Raw genomic sequence first — 23776 nt, forward strand, 5'->3', positions numbered from 1 at the left:
GCCTGTTCCTGTTCAAAATTCACTTTTAAATGCCAGCCAGGTAATTAATTTCACAAAAAATAAAGAGAATTATACAGTCTGATAGTGACACATCATAGTATTTTTCGTCCGAGAAACACAAAACCTTATTTTCCATCGAAAGCCATGTGGTGAGGTGGTAAACGTGAGGTCGCGAGTTCGAGCCTCGCAACAGCCCACGTGTGTTTATCCAAGATGTCAACATTCGTTTGATACACAGGAGCAGTTGTACTTGCTTCCATTCATCAAAAACCCTGGACGTGGAAACATCACAACGGATTAGACAACATCCTCGAAATCGTTTCAGTTATTTGTTTGTTTAACGGGTAGAGCCTGTTGATCAGGTAATCACTGTGGCCCAGTGATTAAAGTGTGCGTCTATGCAAGACAGTTTGGTGGCACAGGTCCAGAAATGTATCACATTGACCAAATTATCTTGTCAGTTATCAGTAATTGCCCCATGGTTAGCGGATTTCAAAGTTTTAGTTGCAAAAGCTATTTTGCTGCTGGGACTTTGCCATAGTTTAGAGTTTAATTAATTGACGTCCCTGTGGAACACCCATTGATTACTTTTAGAACATTACATTGCATTTGACCCTATTCACAGTCTGAACTGGAGGGTTGTGTGGCTGGTGTGACCATATCAGGCTTTTTAAAATAATGTGATAGTACTTTATTGATCTATGTAGGGAAAATACTGTTTTTGACTGCCTTGCTCTGGGAAAGTAACAGCAGGGTCAGCTATAGAACAGCGCCTCTGGAGCTGGTAGGGATTCAGACTTTTGCTCAAGGGTACTTCAGCAGGGTGTATGATGTTGACATGGGCGCTTTAACCCGAGTCCATGGGTTGAGGTGCAGTCTCTCTAATCTAGTCCGTCCTGCAGCCATCTAATCTACTCAACTAATGTAATAATAATCCCATGTAAAAACTGTGAGCAAGTGTGGTACATAAACACAATTTGATCTTACCTGGACTGCCTGAAACACTGGTGGTTCTCATTAAAATAAAAACACATGGAAAAAATCCCCACATTTTATTCTTTGGAAGTACAAAGCAAAACAGAATATTTACAAAATGTTATCCAGGACAACGTGGAGTCATTTGTGATATAGTTGTACAACTAGAAAAAGTGTCCTACTCAAATTATAAACTGGATTCTTCAATAATATAAGCTTCCTCTATGCCATTCAGTTTGATGGTGTGATCTGTAACTGTGCCAAGAGGAACTTTTATAGGTCAAATGGACGGTTAACTACTGCATTTCACTTGGCTGGAAACTGACTTCTCCAGATGTGGATTGTAGGCCTTTACACATAAATGAAAAAGTCTGTCAACTTCTCAAGGAGTCACTGAATTGCTGGACAATTTCCCTTAATTTCTTGTGTATTATTATTTGACTATATTTGAGACAGACACAATGATCAAAAAATCCACACACCCCACTCTACGTTGGTGATCAAAGGTATACAGATGCTTACATACTGTATTTAAATAGTTATTACTTTAAACATTATAACAGCACTTTCTAATTAAATAAAAATGACAATAACAAGAAAGTCAATTAATTAAAAGAGTAAAAGCAGTCGTGTTGCATTCTGTGGTCAGAGATTGACAACAGCTTAGTGATTTCCTGTCCTTGATACATTCATAAAAACAAAACTGAATAAAGTGACGGCTTGTATGTTGCTCCAACTGTCTTAAACCTGCTTACTAAGAGGATACAACATTTGCATTCCTCATCCATAAAGTCAACAATTCAATAAGTTGCAGTGTTAGTACTGTGATTAGAGTGCTTTATTTCTATTCCTTGCAACTTTCCCTTTCCTCTCTTGAAATAATCAGACTCAGGTCAAAGAAAAGTTGCTAGAGGAAAAGAAAATACTGATTTTTCTGACAATCCAGCTGTGATAAGTGTCTGTTCCTGAGCTTAGCAGCCTTATTTCTAGATGTTCTGCAGTTTTTCTGCTGCGGTTAGTTAAGACTTAACCAGGACCAGCAGGCCTCACCTCCTCACTACAGCACAAAAGAACAAATGTCAATATTTAACATAAAAAAAACAACAAAAAATAATATATTCAGTGGCCTGTAGAGGTTGATTGCGGCTGTAGTTTCTCAGACTTGCGATCTTTGGCTTCTGTGTCTGAAGAGGAATCCGAGTCCTGGGCCTGCTGTTGCTTCATCCACATGTCTGCATACAAACCGCCCTTTTCGAGCAACTCCTCATGTCTTGGATGTAGAGAGAAGTTAGGTCACTTACAGTTACTTGCAGAACAGGATATACTGTACGGTTGTCAGTGAATGTCACTCAGACTCTTAGATCAAAGGGCGCACTTACCGTCCTCGCTCAGCTATCTGGCCCTCACTCACAACCAGAATCTGGTCTGCTCCGATGATGGTGGACAACCTAAAAAAAAACAACAAAAAAAACATGACCCATGCAACCCATGCCAAGACTGGATTAGACTTCCTTGAGCATAGCTGTTAAAAGATGAACAACAGAAAAACTAAAATACATTGGAAATACATAGCTTTATACATCTCTTACCTGTGAGCTACAACAACTGTTGTGCGACTGGCACAGACTTTGCTCAGTGAGGCCTGGATGTTGCGTTCTGTCTGTGTGTCCAGTGCAGATGTGGCCTGCAGAGAGACAGTATCAAAACAATTGCAAAAAATTAAACAATATTCTAAGTTGAATAATAGGGGAACAACTTGTTTGTGAAAGCCAATTCATTTCCAATAAAAGCTGAGCAAAAGCAAATTCATGGCTAATAATTTGTGAATAGGCCAGCAATGTGGCAAAGTTGCCCAAAGGCTTAATGACAAAGTGGACAGACAATAGAATGATATTGTACAGTATATATCCTCTGTCTGTATGGCAAGTCACATGCCCCTAGTCTTCTCATCTTACCTCATCCAACAGGATGATCTGTGGTGCTTTGAGGATGGTTCTGGCGATGGCCACCCTCTGCTTCTCCCCTCCGCTCAGCTTCAGACCTCTTTCACCCACCTGGGTATCATAACCTGCCAAGGGAAAAAAACACATAGTTGGTTTACTCTGTGCATAATGGGAGATCTTACATTTGTCATTTGAGAAGATTCACATTCTTCAGATGACTGTGACCATCCACTAAATCCTTGAACCCATAAGCTTATGGGTCTTTAAAGTCACCATGGTGACTAAAGCAGCAGGGTTAATGTGCATGTTACCTTCAGCGAAGGACATGATTTTATCGTGGATGTCAGCAGCTATGGCAGCCTCCTCCACCTCTTGGTCGCTAGCAGAAATGCGTCCGTAGCGAATGTTGTCCCGGATGTTGTCGTTGAAGAGCACAGTATCCTGGGGAACCACGCCAATATGGGCTCGCAGAGACGTCTGCTTCACCTGTGGAAAAACAAAGAAGAGGAGAGAGTAATTACTAGTGCAGTGGATACCTGAAAACACAGACAAGGAGTCAGAAACGGAGCTTAATTAAAGGCAAAGCAGCTGGTAACCTGCTTGCTCTTGGTGAACTCAAGAGCAACATAACCAGGGACTCACTTATGCCCACTGCAATTAGATCACTTAATTTGCACATGAAATTATGTAGAGCCTCATGCCTGTACAGTATTAGCACTGATGGCTGAATTTTGGCTGCACTATATTAAAGACGAGATGAAATGAAAAATGCCTTTTTAACCCTTTTAGATCACATCCCCGGTCATATTGTGCACCTATTTAACAATATATGCCAAAAAAAATACCAAAAATCAATTTCATTGTATTCTTATATCAAAATTCAATCATGTTTTCTTCCTGTAAAACAAAATATGCCGTGTGCTTACGTAAGCATGCCCGTAACTAATTTCAACCAATAATATCATGACATCCACCCATCAATCAATCTTCAACTTTTAGCGCACAGAGCTAAGAGGCTAAGATTCATTAGTTAGCTAGCTAGCAACAGCATGGTACTTCGGTGTGTCTTCGGGTGTTATGACACACCCACTTTTCAACGTTCAAATCAAATTCCTCCCAACGTTATGTCCCGCCTGTCTTTCCTGTTTCACTCGGAAATACGTCACGATACGGAAGTTAGATACTCTCGAAATGCCGTTTCATCTCGACTTTAAGCTATTGAATCCCTGTCTGGTCATGTCAACTGATGTTTGTCCATATATACCGTGGCAATTTGTGCTTTTATTGTGCCTTTATTGTACATTTTTATTGTAAAATCCCTCTTACAGAGCAATAACATTTTCATGTAAATTGAACTGAACTGTTAAACTACATATTGGAGTAGTGTGAATGTTATTACCTCTAAGAGTCACAATACATAGACAGACTTCATTTACTAGCTCTGGTACCAAGCACTTACCTTGGATATGTCCTGTCCATCAATGCGGACGCAGCCTCCCTGAACGTCATAGAAACGGAAGAGCAGTCGAATGATGGTGCTCTTACCAGACCCCGACTGTCCTACCTGGGGAGATTAACAGACGAGTAATGTATGTAAGACCTAGGTATGGCCTTAATTAAAAGAGAATAAATTCAGACAGGCGGCTTAACTGTGTTAATGAGCAGAGAGCGAAATCTGTTTTGACTTGAAATTGTTCCTCAGTCTTACCAGGGCAACTGTCTGTCCGGGAAGTACAGTGAAGGACACATCTCTGAGAATCTCCTTCCTGTAGAACAATCAACAAAATGTAGGATTATGAGTCATGTAAAACAATTTAAATAAATGAAGTAAAAAAAACAAGTTTACTGATGCACAGGATCAAATGTAACTATCCTTTCCGCCATTTTAGGTGAGCACCTACATAGAAACCTAGCTTGGACCTTTTATTGAATTAGGCCTATGAAAGCTCCTAAAGGCTCAACAGTAAATTCTGGCATCCCAGAACCACCTTAACATATTCAGTTACAATACCCTGTATCTACACATTGGCTTACAACTAGTTCACCACATTATGCCCAATTAGCTCTAACCAAGCTATGGGTCTCAACAACAACAGGCTAAAGTGACCCTTCTGGCTTGAAACAACCCGATCAGCAGTTCAGAAGTCAGTGTCGGCAAGTTTAATTATGCAAGACAATTATACAAAGAGAACAAAAACGGTGACAGACCACCCACTTCTAATACTTTAGTTATGCCATCATATGTTTTGGTCATGAGACAGATTTCCATACTTTTGGACCCCAACTGGTGTTCTTTCTTTCTTTCCAGCCAGAGAAACTTCAGCAGCTGCCTTCATGGCTTTGTGTAATCCCCACCCACCAATCTCTAACTCCCTGAGTAAACTAGCAGTGGATGTGTCTATGCATCCACAGCAACAAACGCAAAAGTAACTCAATGCAGCCAAGCTTCTTCCTTTCATATGCCTCATCTACTGCCTCCTCCAATGACACAGTGAGCTCTGTAAAGTAAACAGTCCGTTGAGTGTTGGACGACAACCCTAGGTCAGGTGTTAGGCTGGTGTTGAATATCTCTGGCGGGACTCCAAGTTGCTGGTCTACGTCTGTTTACATTTGCCAAAACCTAGCTTCCTCTAACTGCTGTAACTTGCGCCTACTCAATAATAAATATTTCCTGGTTTGTTCACCTTCTCATATGAAGCCAATTTGACGCACAAGGCTTTCTCTCCTAACAGTGGCAGAATTAATCTCTCTCGTTTGCTGCCAATTGCTGCTGCCAGATTTGAACAGTTGGTTATACCATCAAGGACATCATCCTTGGGCTAGAATAACTTTGCATCCGGACATTCTTAGCATGGAAAAATACAGAAGCGTTAGCTTTCACCCCCTATCCATAAAAATAATTGAAAACAAAATGTCAACCAACCCGTTTGTGTAGCTGAAATAAACGTTCTCAAACTCCACTTTTCCCAGTCTGTAAACAAGGTTGCCAGCATTTAATTCATCTTTCACCTGCATAAGGAAACAAACACACAATGCATAAAAAAAAACTTAACAGATCACAATATAGCGCTAAAAGTGAAAACACAAACCAAATATTGGTCAATTTCAAATGTACCTCTTCCTCTTCTTCAAATAGTTTGAACATGCTTTCCATGTCAATGAAAGAATTCTGGATCATTCTGCAGTGAAAAACAATACAATCATTTATATTAAAAATTGTTGTAATTTCTATCTTACAAGGCTGGGGCCAATCCACTTTCAATTCCATCAGTTCAAAATATAAATTGAAACTACGATTCATATATTAATGATAGAGCTCATTCTCAATTTCTTATTGGACTAGACCTTTCTGTTAAAAAAATCCAATCTTTAAGGAAAACTGAATGAACTGAAAGTGAATTGACCACAAAGCAGCATATCCCATTTCTGCGTCTCTTACCTGTAGTAGGTTCCAAACCAGTTGAGGGGGGTGTACAGCTGGATGATGTAGGTGCCAAACAGAACAAAGTCTCCCACCTAGGATCAGAGGATTTATTTCATGGTTAATATGAAAAGGAGAAAACTCAAACTGGCATTCTTGTTCTTCACATTTCAATCAACAAAACTCTAGGGGATTTATTCACTATTTCAAAGTATCATCTTCAAAGTACTGATTTCACTAGAGGTTCATTGATAGAGGTTGTTTTAATAGAGAATAGAAGTAGAGTAGGAGTAAAGGAGAAAAAAAGAGAGGAACAAGGTCAAAATAACTTTCGTCAAAACTTTTCAAAATTAATGTCAACACGTTTGGTGGCTGACTGATAATACACTCACGAGGGAGAAATTATGCATGCTAAAAAAAGACTATCTTCTAGAAAAGCGAAACATATCATAGAAGACATTTCTCTGTGTTCAGTACCTGAAACTTTCCCTCAGTGACAAAGTATGCACAGAGCAGGGAGCCGGCCAGCAGGCCCGATCCGATGATGAGGTTCTGGGTTTGGTTCAGGAAAGCCAGGGAGGCCTGGGCCTTCCACTCCGCCACCTAGAACAGGAGGAGGCACAGAGCAATAGAAGCATTAGAAACATGGATGTATGGGCTGGTGAAAACAGCGAGTTTGAATTGGATTCATTTTAGATGCCTCCTCACACAATAACTGATTGCTTAGTAGTAATGACAGAGAGTGATATAGGAGGTTTAAGGCTAGCTCCTTCGCCTCTCCTGGTGTAAAAGTAGAAGCCATCAGGACATCACGGGACTTGATCTCAGCAGACAACATAATAAATAATTTAAAACCATAAGGCTGTTTTGTTTAAAATCACTTCTTACACAGCTTTGTTGAATACTCAAATCTGCTTGGCAGAAGAAGGCATTCTGGGGTCTGTTATTCAGAAATAACAGACTGCTATTTCACCTCTAATCATATCACTCCACATCAGGTAGAGTTTGTTGATTTCTAATGAAATTGACTAGTGACACCTTGTGGCATGAAGACATTACTCCTTGGTTACTGCAGACAAACACATATCTCCTAACTGAGGAGGAGAAACATGGAAGATTGTTCCAATATTACTATAATTATTCAAATTTTTTCAGAGAGCACAAAACTTTTAATTGCACCAGCAATCTTACATTTAATTACATTGCCACGGTTACTTTTCTGTTACAGTGTAGCTCTGGAGTGTAGCTCAGTGTAGATGCCAGCTACAGACATTTCTATGGTTGCAGTTCTGATTTTCTTTTTTTTTTGCGGAAGCTTGTAAATTACTTTGTGTAATTAAGCTTGTGTCAATGACTAATGTCTTTGGTAAGTAGTTACAAGTAGCAATAAGTGGAATAATGTACAAGGAGCCAGACATTACTGCAAAATAAACCCTGATGCAAACTGATTAATGATCGGCTCACTGTATATTATCCCTTAAATAATGTTACACAATGTTAGCATCATAGCTTAGTCTATATCAAAGTGATGTTGACTTCAGGTCAGTATAATTCAACATTGGGGAGAAAATGGCCGATGGCTGATACTCTTGGCGTACCTGGTAATTCAAGATGGCGTCCTCAAAACGGCTGACTTCATAGCTCTCTGCATTGTAGTACTTCACCTATTGAGGAGACAAAACAAGCGAAACAAAGTGTGACATCCTGAAGTATCCTGGGTTAATTTTGTAACTTCTTAATAAACCAACAGGCGGTCAGAGGACAAAAGGTTCAAAGTACCGTCTCAAAGTTTAACAAGGAGTCCACGGCCTTGGACTTGGTGGCGTTGTCCTGCAGATTCATGTCTCGTCTGTACTTGGTTCTCCATTCAGTGATGATGATGGTCAGAGCTGGAGGACGTATCAGCAGGCAATCATAAGTCATTCCAATAAGAACTTGAACATTTTATTTAGGCCTATGGTCAACTAAGGTGTTCACTCTTCAAATTGATTCATAGAATGTAGTACACTTTTTACTTGTTATGACTCTAATTCGTATAAAATGCACCTGTTGCAATGTTCTGTCAGGCTGTATTCATGTTTTTTTGTATCTATGTAGAGTATGTAAGCTCCACTGTCTGTCCACAGCTGCAATTACCCAACCCAGGTACTAAAATAACATTACGCTGACAGTATGACAGCTGGTATAATAGAAAATAGATGGTTTGGATGTCTGTGGCTGAGCATTCACTACTCACTGAGGTAGAGGGTCATGCAGACGAAGACGATGAGGCCGAACCAGGCATTGAAATAAGTGATGAAGTAGATGATGGAGATGATAATATCAGCGATGGTCGGGAAGATGCTGAACACTATGTAGCTGTGGAGAGAATGGGATAGCCAAGTCAGTTTTACCTTCAAATTCAAATAGGAAAATACAATTCAGGAGGTCCAGGAACAAACCTGGTCCTAAAATCTTTTTACAATCATTTTTTGAATTGATGTAAGCGAGTAGTACAGCAATGGGAAAATGAACCACTCATTCATTTTTTATCATATTCATGAAGAAAAATAGAGAATTTCTTTTTTTTATATTGTATCTAATCCATCTCCTATACTGTTTTTTTTTATCTGACAGCTGCGAGACGCAAACAAATCTTCCCTAAAAGGACCGGCAAATCGTCATCACCACCATCAAAATATCAAGCACCCCACTCACAGATCTTACCTCAGCAGGCTGTTAATGGAGGAGGTCCCGCGGTCCATGCTTCTCAGGACGTCGCCGGTTTTGCGGCCCAGATGCCAGCGCAGGGAGAGGGCGTGCAGGTGGTCGAACAGACGCACCTGAACCACGCAGTTGGTGTACTGCTGCACCCGGATCCACAGGAAAGAGCGCAGGTTACTGACGAACCCTGACGCGCCTGGGAGGAGGAGAAGAAAAAGTGTCAAAGTGATTGACCAGCAATAAGTGAAAGGTAGACTGAAGTCATGTGAAATGTGATTTGGTGCACAGAATCAATGATTACATGCATTTTTTTTGGGGGGGGGGGGGGACCTCACCCTCTACATTATAAATCCACAGACTTCGAAGAATGAGTCGGACCTACCTGCCCCTCCGCCCTGCAAGAACTTGAGCAGGACGTAAACGCACACTGTAGTGGCCAGAGTGTTCCAGCTGCTGCCGTCAGTCAGTTCATTCACTGAGAGGAGGGAGAAAGACAGACAGGCGAATGAGGAAAAAGACAGAGGGGTGGAGGGGTGGAGGGTTTTCGGCTAGAATATAAGGTAGATAAACAAGATGGATGAGATAGGTGCAGGTCTGAAGGCTGACACCCAGACAATTTATATTCCTCTCTCTGGAAGAAGGCGAAGAGCTGTCGGGAGCGGGATGTCTCGGCTTCATCACAGCACCCATCCTGAGGCAGTACAGGTGTTGAACTTGATGGGTCTGGGTGCTACAAGCCACGAGGCACTCGCAATCGATTTGTATTTTTAAGATTATGTTCTGGCATTTTTGTTTCATTTGATAGTTCACAGTAGAGAGAGACAGGAGGGATGGGAAAGAGAGAGGGGGAAGACATGCGACAAAAAGTCCCAGTCTGGATTCAAACCCAGGATAGTGTAGGTGTGCGGTTTAGCCAACTGGGACACCAGGACACCCCCCTGCACTCTTTAAATACTTGGGTGTTGTATAGAGAGTTTATGTGAATCTGATGTTCTTTCTTGTGTCCATCCTGAGCTCACTGAGACAAATTCTAGCAACTTGGATGGTATGGCAATAAACTGTTGAATCAACTGAAATAAAGTGAATTTTCTGTGGAGAAGCAGGGGGTTAGGGTGCCGAGCTGATGGGACAGCAGGGGCTCTCAAGCTTTTTTCACCTGTGTCCCAAATTGAGAAAATAAACAGCAGCTTTGTCTTGGGGCTCAGGCTCGTTAGTAGTGCAAGAAGTCGTTTTCTCATGGGGTGACCCCCTAGAAAGAGGTCCCATCGCTTGAGAAGCTGAAAATTTGAGTGCATAGGGTTTGACAGAAGGTATGTTTCTCACCTATATTCTTGTAGTAGATGGGCACAAAGACATTAATAACCCTCTCGATTCCCAGCAGCCCCAAACAGAGGAGGACCAGCAGCTGGAGGAAGACGCTGCCCCGGGGCCACATGTAGGGAACCAGCAGACGCACCTTCTTCCTGAAACCCTGCCAGGTAGACTCGTTCTGCTCTGTTCCGCCCAACAGGGGCTGGGATAGAGAAACACAAAATCAAAGCCATAAACAAAGGAGAGTATAGTATAGGTGAGTAGAACAAAATGGAGCTATTTTACTGAAACCCTGATAGGTGGACTGGCTCTCTACTGCTCTACCATACAGGGACTGGGACAGGGAAATAGAATATAACTTCATGTAAGAGAAGCAAATATAGGAGAGTAGAATAAAGTGAAACAGAACTGAATATTTTCATTAGAACCCTGCTAGGTGGGTCTCTCTAGGGGGTCTCACAGGGACTGTGATCAGAAAATAGAGTAGTTTGCTTCAATTTATTTTTTTTACAGTAGAGAGAGACATGAAAAATGAGAGAGAGAGCAGAAGGACATGTGACACAGGTCCGAGGCTGGATTCAAACCCACTATGCATGCGTCATTACCTGTCCGCTGTGCTCGACATCGCGCTCGTCTTCGTTGATTAGCAGCATGTACGGTCTCCGCGGCAACCCTGGAGCTTTTAGACCAATGAAGAAGAGCAGCCCGGTGCCGATGTAGCGCGTCAGCCACAGGGCAAACTGCACCTGAGGGGTTCACAGAGAATTAAAGGCAAAATCAATAAGGATGCCACGTCGCGGGAGTGGGAAGTGATTGTGGAGAGATATGAAGTTAATACAGAAGAGGTATGAGAAAAATGACTAAACAACATGGACTCATCAGGATGAGAGTAACTGGATTATATTTCATTCCAATTAGACTCTATCTATCTGTTTATCTAGACAGAGAATATAATAAACAATGACCAAAACTCTGAGTAACCCATGATAAAATATACCAAATAGGGTAAACAGCTTGAGTACAGTAGATTATAGAAGGAAATTTTAAGTTACGGGCAGATACAGTCAAATAATACACAGAATACTGCTGAGAAGTTTATCGGCAGCAAGCTGGGTCTACTTCAGCTGACTCAGAGTGGGAGGGGCAACATTTGGTTGTGTGATTTGACTGGTTAATACTGTAGTGTTTGGGATGTCAGTGTCTTTGACTGGGCAGTGACTCAGCAAATCTAAACCCCAGTCGTCCTCTCGCTGCTGTCAGAGTCATGCATTCTTCTCATGCCACCTCCCCCCCTTTCTGGCTGTGTGGGGAGCTAGTTTTACTTGACATAACAGCATGCACAGCTTTGAGATGCAATGAAACAAATGGCACACCCATTTTTGTTAAGTAACTAACCTTTGGTCCATTAGATTGAGAAGATACATATGTCAGGCACCATAAAGTGTAAATGACACTGATAGGGAATGGAGTTTTATCATTATGCATAAAAAAGTACACACCCTAGTCTATCAGTGTGGTGTTGAATCAACATAAGAGAACTAAACTTGACCCTGAATAGACGGGAACGGGGATAAACATTTTACACTTAAGATTGAACTGCACTATACAAACTGCAATGGATTACACTGAAGCACTGCATATGATCTGACTGCAGCAGGCTGGAGCCACACTGCAACATTCAGACCAAATCCAGCCTGAAAATATGTCACCATACACAAACTGAAGTCAAGCTGAAAATCCCACATCCAGTTTTTCAGAAAGACAGAGTATTCTCCAGCCTTGAAAACATGGCCAGTCTGGAGTGGCAAATTGGCTGGTTGATTGGTTCAAGAAATGGATCTTAAATGAGGCTGGATCTTCTCTCTCACCTGCTGCTGCTCGTCCTCGAGCCCCCACCACCAGTGAGGACTATACCAGGAGACGAAGGCCAGGTTCTCCGCTGAGAACGCCACAGCCCAGAACAGCAGCAGAACGGTGCTGTGGCCCCTCGTCCGGTCCATCACGAGGACCCTACGTCTCTCCAGCCGGAGCACGGCTACGGCCCAGCCCCAGCCCAACACCGAGAAGCAGCCATACAGCACCACGTAGCCAGGCAGCTCCGCTCCACTGACGCCCCGCCACACCAGTCCACCCAGAAACTGGACCAGGAGGAGGACGGAGATGGCCTGCTGAAGGCCGTACAGGCGGGAGCGCGGGATGAACTTGGGTTCCATTGCGGTGCCATATCGCTGGTAGCATATGCAGTGGATGGTGCCGAGGAAGAAGGCGATAGTGAGCAGGACGGCGGGGACCAGGGTGAAGTAGAAGCAGGGGGAGATGCCTTCATCCACCCAGGTCTGGGAAATGGAGGCGTTGGCTTCACAGTAGCTCTGCACCAACACCATGGCTGCACCTGGGGAGAGGCAGGAATCACTTTTCAAGATAAACAATCTGAGATATAGGACAAGCCAAAATGTAACAGGCAAAAATGACAGAACATCCTAAGAGTAGAGAAAGTGAAAAGAAAATGTTATTCAGTTTTGTACACTTTTGAGTGGATTTAAACTGAAAGATACAAAAACAATGAATGGGGCCTTATGATGGAAAATACGCTGAGGTGAGGTAGACTATCTTCCAAACAGAGCTAGTGTCCCTCTCTCTTAGTCTACTGCATCCACACCAGCCAACAGCAGGCATGGCTGCCTTCTGCCCTGCTATATTGGGCTGTGAACTTCAATGACAAGTTTAGTCCTTGAGTCATGGTTCACTATCGCACCACATTTAGCTGCTGGTAGTCATAAATTACCGATGTGTGGCAAATGGGGAGGGCAGGATTGTTACTGAAACATAAGCCCACGTCCCAAGGCAAAGGATAAAGAAGGGAAATGAAGTGTGAGTGTGGGAGCCCATTACATTTTACTGTTTATCAACCCACTCCAACAGCAGACAGACGAGGAAGGAGTAACAGGCGAAAGGGTTTTAAAACCAGTCTTGACAAGCATTTCAGATGGTCTAGATATGAGGTAGCTTGCTCAGGCGGCAAAGTGAAGTTAACTTACCTCTAACTATGCAAACACTCCACTTCTCAGCAACAGAGGTGACTGCAGGGAAGCTAGCAAGTCCGCTAAAGCCTAAACGATTAGCTTACTTTGCTATGCACAGCTTTAATACGAACGACGGTTAAAAACGAAACGGACCGCTGACAGTGCAAGTCATATTTAGCTGCCAGTCATCTCTGTTGTCATCTTGTTGTGTGTCCCCTTATTCCGCTAAGTCAGTGCTTGTCCTTGTGGCACGCTTGTTGAGCAACAACTATCCATGACTCGGCACTCGACACTTTACACAACACTGCTGCATGGCCTGAACACGAGCGCCGCCTGGAGGTAGAAAACAGAGTTGAGCTCCAACCCGGAAGCGAGGGGACAGAAAGAAAACCTCCTTGACAGAAAGCCATAACAAGCCCACTCAGTGTGCGTCATCACTTATTTTCAGTTTCAATGAAACGTGTAACACAGTACAGGTGTGGTCACTGACATACCTTTGCTCGCCATATCTCTGATTTCATACAACCACACGGCTTTGATAAAACTGGAAAAATGATAACCTGCAATATTACATGATGACCGGTAGATGGCACTAAATACAAAGGTATACTAGGAGGAAGCCATTGTCTCTGCCAAAAGGAATGATTCATGAACAGTAGTTTATAAACCCCTATAACCACATACACAGGTGGTGGAGGAAAAAACTATTACTGTGAAAAAAATGGCATGTATAAATTGCGTTCTGTGTGTCATTTTACTGCTGTATTAAGGCCTTTTTAAAACAGTGAATGAGCATTTGATTACTTTCACCATAGTCACGTAAGCTAAGCTTACGTATCCCACTGAATAGAGTAATTTCGAAGTCAAAGGAACATACAAAGAATCATCATCTTTCAATGATGAGGGGCTTCAAGTTAAGAGCCTTTTCCATCATTCTGTAAATGCAGGCGTTGGTTCAGTGTCAAAAGAGATGGAAAAGTGAATCAAAAGCCAGCTGTCACATCTGTCCTTCCTAAAAGGAAGAATAAAAGACTACTCCAAAAAAGTGTGTGCGTGTGTGTGTGTGTACCTGCATGTGAGTGAAAAAGGCGGCAAGCACATGAGTCTGATGGAGTAAGTACTGTATGTGTGTATAAGAAATAGAGAAAGAGACAGAGAGCGAGAGAGAGATTATGTGCCCCTCACACACACACACACACACACACACACACACACACACACACACACACACACACACACACACACACACACACACTGAGGACACTGGCTGGGATGGAAAAGGGGTAAATCTTATCATTTAGAGCCTTCACAATGGGCATAAAGAGCTGCTAATCTGCTTCATCTCCCCGGTTCTTTTGTGCGAGTGGAAATGGACCTTCTGTCCATCAGCTGCTTGTCACCCCGCTCTTTTGTGCCCCGGTGGATGTGATGGCCTGCCCGTCACAGCCCTCATCTCTCTCCCCCTTTGTGGACCTTTCTACCTCAGCGTCCAGCCTCAGCGGGGGCCCAATAAGTCCTTTAGGTGCGTCTTTTCTCTCATTCAATCCCACCTTTTCTCTGCTTCTCCTTCCTCGTCGCCCCCTCCGCCTCTTTGTTCGCTCGAGGCCGCCTGACACACACGGCCGGTAACAGGAGGGGGATAAGAGGGATGTGTGTGTCAATCTAATCCCTTGATTTAGTTAGAAGAGAATATCGGTGGTGTTAGGAACGCTACGTCCAATCTCATTAGTACTTAGGAGGATCAATAAAGCTTTCGGTTGAGCTGAATGCAGTTTTCACTGAAGGATTGGTCTCTGTGAATTCAGTTCTTACCACAAGCTCACCGGCAGATGACCTTTGGCTACCTTTAATACTCACAAGTCACCCATGATCTATTGTGTGGATGGAGCGGTGGTCTAGTGTCTAGAAACTGCTCTTTACCTGGAGGACCTGGACTGGCTGACCTTGCTGAATCCCTATTATTATTATTTCTTTACCACCGACTTAAATCGCTTCCCACCAGTGCAATTAGTCAGATTTCAACAGAAAACCGTGTGCATAATGTATACTAAATTTTTTTTTAGTTTTCTATATGCCACTTATTCTACCTATACGTGTGTATTACTTCTTTATATACAACCTCATTAAAAGACCTATTCCCTAATTTCTATTTCTAATTTTTTATACTTGTTTTATGTTTTAATATTGTGCTGTCTTTATGTTTAATGTGACCTACAGGAGCTACCCACCAAGACGAATAACTGATTCTGATAGTTTTCTTCTTCTCTGCTGAATCATATTACCTTTGCTGCTGCGATGACCTAATTTCCCCATGAGGATCAATAAAGTTTCATCTTATCTCACTTAAACTCTTGATACAACCTGTGAGTGTGATGCTTCATCACATGCAGGTATATGGATTGATTTTAACATGTGACATTCATCTATCTGAATTCATGACATGGCTTTGCACTCATTACTGTGTCTATTTGTCAAGAGACGAGCCTATGTGCCAACACCTACCCACAGTCAAAATCCCATCCAAAACTGCCTGGAAAACATATGCATGCCAATTGCTTGGTTTTGACATATGGTCTAGCTCCCAGACTATTCCTTTGATACTCATGCTGATGGCTGTCTGCAGGGTAACAGGAATTCTCCATTCATAAAGTTTTTCAGAAACAGAAGGCTCGTCTGAGACCAATTTGCCTTTTAATAGTTGTGGCACTTGTACACTCGCCCGTGTGAGAGTGATTGGACATTTCTGTATTGTTGTATCAGCTGTCCTGAATTTAATCAAATTTTTCCGAAGAGATAATAAAGATGGAATTTTACATTTTTTTTTTTACATTAAAAGGCAGAATTCTTTTCATTTTACAGTCTGTTCAAAGCATAGGGAGTCAAATATGTGACCTAAGGCCTTTATACGGGAGATTTAATGATGCCAAGGCAGCTCCCCAACACGTGGGGTCGGTGACTCCTAACTTAACAGAGATGTTTGAATGAGCTTCCCACTTGGAAGTGCTGTCCACTCGGCCCACTGGGCTCGACACTGTATCTCTGAGATGGCCTTTAAGGAGCCGTCCGACCCCAGCCAGCCCACTGAGACAGTCTGGTGGTTCACCCGTCTTTCCCCGCTGCGGAGAGGAGAGCGCCGCGGATAAGATCTCCACCTGTCAAACTGCTCTTGACAAACACAAAGGGACTCACTCCACTGCCACTGCGCTGAACCCTCGCCACAGTCCTCCAGATAGACAGGTAGAGAGGCAAAAGGGGAGGGGGCATGGAAGAGAGAGGGAGAGAGAGAGAGAGAGAGAGAGAGAGAGAGAGAGAGAGAGAAGATGGCAAGAGATAACAAACCACATCAGCGCCCCAGAGCAGTCAGTGTGTGGGTGAATCTGTCACAGACACAGAGACAGGCTGGGGTGGAGAGGTATTGTTAGGGAAGACGCAGAGCACCAAACCAGCCTCTCTCCACACCTCAGGCACCATGGACTGGAGAACTAGCAGCACCTTTCTGCTGCTCTGTTGCTCTCAGAAAACCCTGAAGTCATCTGAAGTAACAGCAAAACTGTTGTTACAGCACAAAAACAGGGAGCTTTCTGCCCATTATTTGGTTTGAACTGTGTGCGTATTGTGCGGCTTAAACAAAGATTTTGCATCAAATCTATACGTGTGCAGCAACCCTTCTCTCTCTGTTGTTTGCTCCCAACACTCAACATGGTGCCCATTTTAGTTGCCATGCCTGTGTTCCATATGTCTGTACAGTCAGTCCCATGTCGGCGGCATTGGGTATTCAAGCTCCACCAATCAGAAGTGATGCATTAACAAGAGAGTCAGTCCCGGCTCAGCTGACCTGGCATAAAGCATAATGGTCTACTGCTCAAATTTGAACTATTTGACTATTTCATTGACACTATGGAATGTGTACATTTTGTAATATTTGTATTGTTGTAATAAAGGTCCTGACTTGCATCTCATTACTTGAATCTTCTATTGAATACTAGATTTAATGTGCTACTTCCAGATAGCAAGGGGAGATTTACATGGAATAAATTATTTTAAGGGATTAAACCAGATACTTTTCCACATGCACACCTGATATTGTATACCTGGAACTACACCGAAGAGATTTGAAGTGTTGCTTAGAAGTCCTTTGTATGATGAGCTGAGAATCTTGCTGTATAGCAAAATGACTTAATTTTTCTTTAAGGCTGTTGGTAAAATGATTATGAACATCTTGGGAAACAGCGGATTCTGAGTGGCATTGTTAATCTAAAAAGTGTAAATAAATGTCAACTTACATTTTTGTATGATGTCTGATTTTGTTTGGAAGATTGTTATGTTTTAAACAACTGCAACATGATGTAGCCTACAGATGTGTCTTTTAAGTCTATATGGGCTGAGAACCTCAAGTGCATGACATTTGAATATTTATCAATATCAATATCAGTATGAATAACAATATACATATTACTAGTAATGAGTAATGATTAAGTTCTTATTTCTCACAATTAAGGTGAAATATGTACGTGTTAACAACTACAAAACTCCTCTACAGGTATAAGATTCAGAAAAAGCTTTATTGGCAGGAATCAAGTGGTATTGAGTTGTTTCTAAAGCATATTGCAATAGTATTAGGATAAAATAAGGTACAAGGTTTTCTTCTTCATCGAAAGGTAAGTTAGTTTAGTTAGTTCAAAAGGAAACATGCAATTCTTAAACAGAGCACAAAACAATATTCCACATTGTTTTTTGGGACAGCTATGGACTTATAGAGGCCAACAAATAGTTAACAGTTAATGAAAAATATTTAATGAAAAATATCTACTTTTTTAATGTGTGAACTAACATTGAAAATTGTCACTTTTCCTCAGGTAAAAGGCAAGGATCTCCTATACCTACTAACCGCCTGCGGTGCAAATACCAGCAAAATCAGCTACAGTGCAGATCTCCAAGAAAACACAGACAGGTAAGTGTTACATTACACTTAGGCCCGGATCTACTAAAGGTTTGAGTTGATCTGTGTGCACCGTTTTTAATTTAAGCATGTCTTATCATTTTGCGCATAGGATAGCTCTGCTGAAACTGTCTCTGGAACCGGCTCTAAGATCAAAGTGACACAGTCATCTACACAGCATAACATGCAGTCATTAGATCGCAGGGTTTAAACGAGTATACTGACTTAAAAATGTACAATTCAAGCCTCATTGGCAGAGTAGCAGAATGCGCACTCAATATTCAGACTATTACCTAAATATACAAAAAGGAAAAGTTGCAGGCTCTTCTCTGGATTTGCTGACACTCATTATGAGCCACTGTCTCCGCGATATTGCCTTGATGAAAACAATGCAGCTAAAACATGTGTGCGTAATTACTGTCACGACAGTGGAGAGGTGTGTGCGGCTCCAGCTATATACCTTCACCAGGTATCCATCCCTCCCACACCTGGCACATGCGTCTCAGTCAGAAGACAAATGTCTGACCAGAATTATGGCAGTTGTAGTTCACAACACATTTTGAGCGCTCAACAGTATTACATCGTTGACAAGAAACACAAGGTTTGAACACCAGCTTATAATGCTGCATTCATATCGTATGGGAAACACCATCAGAATGACTTGACGGCTCTAAGCAACGACTTGGAAGTTTTCACAGCGTTCAAGCTTGTTTGAAACCATCAAAGACCATGAATTCATTTTTCTGTAGGTTTTGGTTGCTCCAGATCAGATTTTTCACACTTAACATGCATGCACTTAGAGAGATACATTGGAGTTCATGTTTTACAGCAAACCAAACATTGCACTGTTAACCACTAACCATTAAAATTCCAGCAAGTTGCAGCCTGCCATGACATTTTAAGAGGTTTGATCACAAAATGAATCATCTCATGAAAATCATTAATTTGGCTGTTTTATTTGAATTGAATACATCATTCCCTAAGTGTTTCCTTGTTGGTAACATCACAATTTGATTGCCAAACCTCAAGTTCTCAAGTAATATTTACGACCTGAAAGCTGACATGAACAGTATTTTCAACTAGCAAGCTCGTATCTACAGCCTTTCCATAAGACATGAATGCAGCATTAGTGCATAACAGCACCCAAAAAAATAATAATAAAATATAATCAGTACATGGGAAACTCTGAGAACATTTAGAACAATGGTGGTAAGGATAGAAATAATAACAAATGCATGGTCTTGTCTATCTTATTTCTTTGTATTGTATGGCATTAACATATTTTTGACCTGACAATCTTCTGCAGAGTGTCCAGCTTTCAAAAAAAGTGTGCAGCCTCTACACCAACTGGACCAGGGGAAACATACCACCACTGTGTGTTCTTTCAACCTGAGGAGGTTCCACTGCCAAAAAGCCCAGGACCAGCAGACCTCAATGTGTCTGCAAACCGGACAGAAGCAGGAACTCCTCTGCAGCAACAGATATCAGAGAAGAAGTACCCGGATTTATCAAATGCAGGGTTTCCTTCTCTGGATGATGAAACTTCTGGTGTAGATTCCCAGACTCTAAACCTGCTGCCTCATGAGGTTCCACTGCCTCCAAGCCCTCCACCTGCTGAGGCTCCACTTCATATGGGACAGACATCAGACAAGAAGGACGCAAATATACGTTTTCCTTCTCTGGACGATGACACTACTTGTGTGGTTCCACGGCCTCTCAGCCCTCTGCCTCATGAGGTTCCACTGCCTCCAAGCCCGCTGCCCATTGCAGTTCCACCTTCTATGGGACAGACACCAGAAAATAAGTACCCAAATCTGGGAAATATTGGGTTTCCCTCTCTGGACGATGAAGCTCCTAGTGCTCCTTGTCAGCTTCTCAGCCCTCCGCCACATGAAGTTCCACTGCCTCCAAGCCCTCCACCTGCTGAGGCTCCACTTCATATGAGACAGACATCAGAAAAGAAGTGCCCAAATCTGACATTTATTGGGTTTCCCTCTCTGGACGATGAAGCTCCTAGTGTGAGTCCTCCGCCTCATGAGGTTCCACTGCCTCTCAGCCCTCCGCCTGCTGAGTGTACGCTTCCTAATGCACAGACTCTGGAGAAGAAGCACCCAAATTTGGCACACATAGGGTTCCCTTCTCTGGGTGATGAAACTCTCAGTGTGCTTTCCAAGACTCTCAGCCTGCTTCCACACAAGGTTCTGCTGTTCTGCGGTGTTTATTCTGAAAATGACAATTAAATGTGAAAGTGAGTTGGCTGGTAGCTGGTAATACAGTTCTCTCTCTGCTGATAACTTCCAGCTGATTAATCAATACTGTACAAATCATTGTGATTACTAATACAAAAATAATAATAAGCAATAGAAAATTATAATTACATTAGATTCATAAAGCATTTCTGGATTACACTAACCTATTAATTCTCTTAGCTCTGATTCTCTCTCTCCTAATGCAACAATGTTTCTACAAATAAATGACAATGTAGCTCTACACTTTCATTCATAAAAACTGATTCACTTGTATTTACAACGGATGTCTGCCCTACGTTCTAAACAGTATTACAACTGATTAGATGTTAGCATCAGCGATGGCCAAAATGAACCCGTGCTTTGGCTTCCCTTCAAGTTAAAATCACCCGACAGCACAGTACACACGTACATTGACAAACAAGCAACACATTCCTGTTTAGGAATGAAATAACTCAGCACTATTGCATGCATACACTTTCAATGTGTCACACAATGACTGAATGAATGAATGCATTTCTTTACTTCTTTTGGCTAGATGATTGTGAAAGACTTGACATATGTTTCAGAAAAGGTGGATTCTATGTGGCACACTTCATTAGATTAGATGAAACTTTAATGATCCCCATGGGGAAAATGCATTGTTGCAGCAGCAATTAATAGAATCACAGCAAAGAAAACAAAGGGTATAAGTAAGAAATTAGCAAATTAAGTGGTATATAAAAAATATTCAATTGCAATTAAAAATTAACAATTTGCAGATCAATAGCGAAGATAGATATTGAAGAAAATGATGAAATAAGCCTAGCAGTCTAACAGGATAGGATGTTAGCAAAATATCAATATATATAATAATAATACATATAATATAACATATAATAAATATCAGTCTACTTCAACTTCATACATACAGTATACACCAAGTCAACTCAACAACAAAGATGTTCTGCCCCTGCTAAGATGCAAGCTTAAATCCTCACATTTCTAGCCGGCCTCAGCATGTATCATGGGTAAACGAACAAAGCTTTTCTATCTAAGTCTAAGTAATCTTGCCTTTTATAGTATCTGGTGTTGGCAACTTACTTTTAGAAAGATCAAACAACACGGAGAAAGGGGGAGAATAATCTATGCTCTATGCCACAATTAGAAGCATACTTTGACTCATTTAATCTGAAATCAGCATGACTAAATATTGCTAATGAAACGTAATAAACAAATTTATCCTATTTATGAGAGAAATCAGACATCAAAACATGAGGGGGCACCAGAAGATCTATGCAGCCTTCATGCAGGAGACCTGAGTCACACAGAATTAGCTGCCAAATGGATGGGGTTTGCCACAGGAGACAATACAATTACTGCCAGAAAGATGACTACTAAGTATTTGAAAGTCAATTTAGTTTACTTTTGGGTGATCAACAATATACCCGCCACTTTCTGAACTGTCCCGATACTGTAAACCCTCTGCCTATCCGGTCCAAGATTCGACCCATGCAGGTCTGGCATGCACATCCACATCATTCACACTTCCACAGTATTCCCAACGTGAGCAAAGCCTCGCCACCGGGAATCCATGCCCACTTAGTGTGATTTATTCCTAACGACTATGAATAATGAACTATGAAGTGAGAAGTATTAAATGAACTGGAAGTGCTGCTATGATACACCCCCCCCCCCCCCCCCCCCCCACACACACACACACACACACACACACCCAAGGAGGATTAGGAGGGAGGGGGCACCTTCCTGCATGAGTGGCTCCCCATGCAGCCAGGCTGACTTCCACACAGCTTGCTGGGGAGGCTGCCAGGGAGAGGAGTGTCAATTTTAAAAGAGCATCTCTTTTCCCCCTGGGCTGGAGGGTGACGGATAATGCGTTTGTGCATTACTGAGAGGGGAAGGCCATCCATCATGGCTACGTGTGTGTGTGTGCATGTTTGTGTGATCGTATGCAGGTAGCGTTCCTCTCCTCCCTCCTGCAGGCTGTGGTGTGGTTATGGGAGAGGAGGGGGGGGGGGGGGGGGGGTTGAGAGAGAGGAGGAGGAGGGAGGCCTTGCGGATAGAGGCGAGGCAGGCAGAGCATCTGGAGACGAGGACTCTCGCTGGTGTCAAGCGGGGGCGGGTTATTTATTTGGTTGGGGGGCGTGGGAATAGCGGAGACATCTTCTTTTTCCTGATGAAGAACGGATGCTCGCAGACACATTGCCGTGCCAGGGGCGCCGTGTGTTTCGTGTCAAGGGCTACCTCGCCGGCAACCGCAAGCTATCATGCATGTGGGTCGATCGGTGGGAAGGAAACACACAAACGTGAAGGGAAACACACACACACACACACACACACACACACACATACACACTGGCAGGGAGACATACATACAGGAGACATGTATGCATCCATTTCAGTTGCAGGCAGGCACGTGCATCCACACACATACCGGATAGAGCATTGATTTCATATTCATGAGGTACAGGCATTGTTGCTTTAATGGGAATTCTCAAGTTTTTTGACAGCGTCACCAGTCAAAACTCAGCAGGGGACACAACGCTGCAGCTGGAAGCTCACACTCTCTAGCAAGGGAAAATATCAAGTTCCAAAAAATCATATTGTGGACACAAATTGCCAGAAAATACACCTCGGAAAAGCTGAAAAGCACTGCAGATGTGAGTTTATATGCGCATAATTTTTCAAAGTCTTTTTGCATGTTCAAATTGTACAATAAATCTGGGAGGCAATCCACTCTTAAAGTATAGCGTTTCCTCATTTTTTGGCAAGGTGCTGAGAGGGAGATGCTACGGTTTGACCCGCTGAACCAGCTCTGTTTAGCATGCTCGGCTCTCTGGGGCTAACATACAACATCCACGCTAATGCTATTCCAGCAGCCTCTCTCTTGTTTCCATAACAACTAAAGGTGAGGCAGGCGGGCCTGCAACCGAAACGCAGAGCCGCCTGGATAGGAGGACACATGGGAGCGGGACCTGTGGCGCACAAACACACTTATCGTGAAACACGCACACACAAATACACCCACGCAGATTGCACACGCACCAACACACACACCCAGATCCCACCCACCCACCCACTCACACACACACTTGTTGTTTTTCCTCCAGGTGTGTGCGGAGGATAGGGCAGGTGGTGCGTGGTTGCTCCCCGGGTTCCGTCCTCTGAGGGTTATTACAGTTACAAATAATCCCATGATGACGCCAAGTCCTAAC

The 23776-nt window shown here is 42.6% G+C and overlaps 1 protein-coding gene across 1 annotated transcript; it reads right to left on the reverse strand.

Moving 5' to 3' along the window:
* Positions 1 to 1049: 1049 nt before the first annotated feature.
* On the reverse strand, positions 1050 to 13606 carry abcb6a (ATP binding cassette subfamily B member 6 (LAN blood group) a). The gene is made up of 20 exons (XM_071923797.2): positions 13392 to 13606; positions 12222 to 12745; positions 10959 to 11099; positions 10366 to 10555; positions 9425 to 9517; positions 9046 to 9238; positions 8576 to 8697; positions 8119 to 8228; positions 7938 to 8003; positions 6817 to 6942; positions 6358 to 6434; positions 6034 to 6097; positions 5842 to 5927; positions 4627 to 4684; positions 4378 to 4482; positions 3230 to 3404; positions 2931 to 3043; positions 2565 to 2659; positions 2355 to 2423; positions 1050 to 2245 (listed from the first exon to the last, which is right to left on the reverse strand). Exons 2-20 carry the CDS (start codon positions 12735 to 12737, stop codon positions 2095 to 2097), a joined length of 2550 nt encoding a protein of 849 aa, XP_071779898.2. The 5' UTR covers positions 12738 to 12745; positions 13392 to 13606; the 3' UTR covers positions 1050 to 2094.
* Between the last annotated feature and the right edge of the window lie 10170 nt (positions 13607 to 23776).

This window comes from Centroberyx gerrardi, chromosome 21 (assembly GCF_048128805.1).
Source record: "Centroberyx gerrardi isolate f3 chromosome 21, fCenGer3.hap1.cur.20231027, whole genome shotgun sequence".
Lineage (NCBI taxonomy): Eukaryota > Metazoa > Chordata > Actinopteri > Beryciformes > Berycidae > Centroberyx > Centroberyx gerrardi.

Excerpts from the sequence above, each read along its gene's own strand:
- abcb6a (XM_071923797.2), bottom strand. The coding sequence starts at position 12,737 with ATGGTGTTGGTGCAGAGCTACTGTGAAGCCAACGCCTCCATTTCCCAG. Across the intron at positions 9,239-9,424 it reads CTTGCAGGGCGGAGGGGCAG|GCGCGTCAGGGTTCGTCAGT; the intron begins GTAGGTCCGACT and ends TCCTCCTCCCAG. Across the intron at positions 8,698-9,045 it reads TCCATTAACAGCCTGCTGAG|CTACATAGTGTTCAGCATCT; the intron begins GTAAGATCTGTG and ends TTCTCTCCACAG.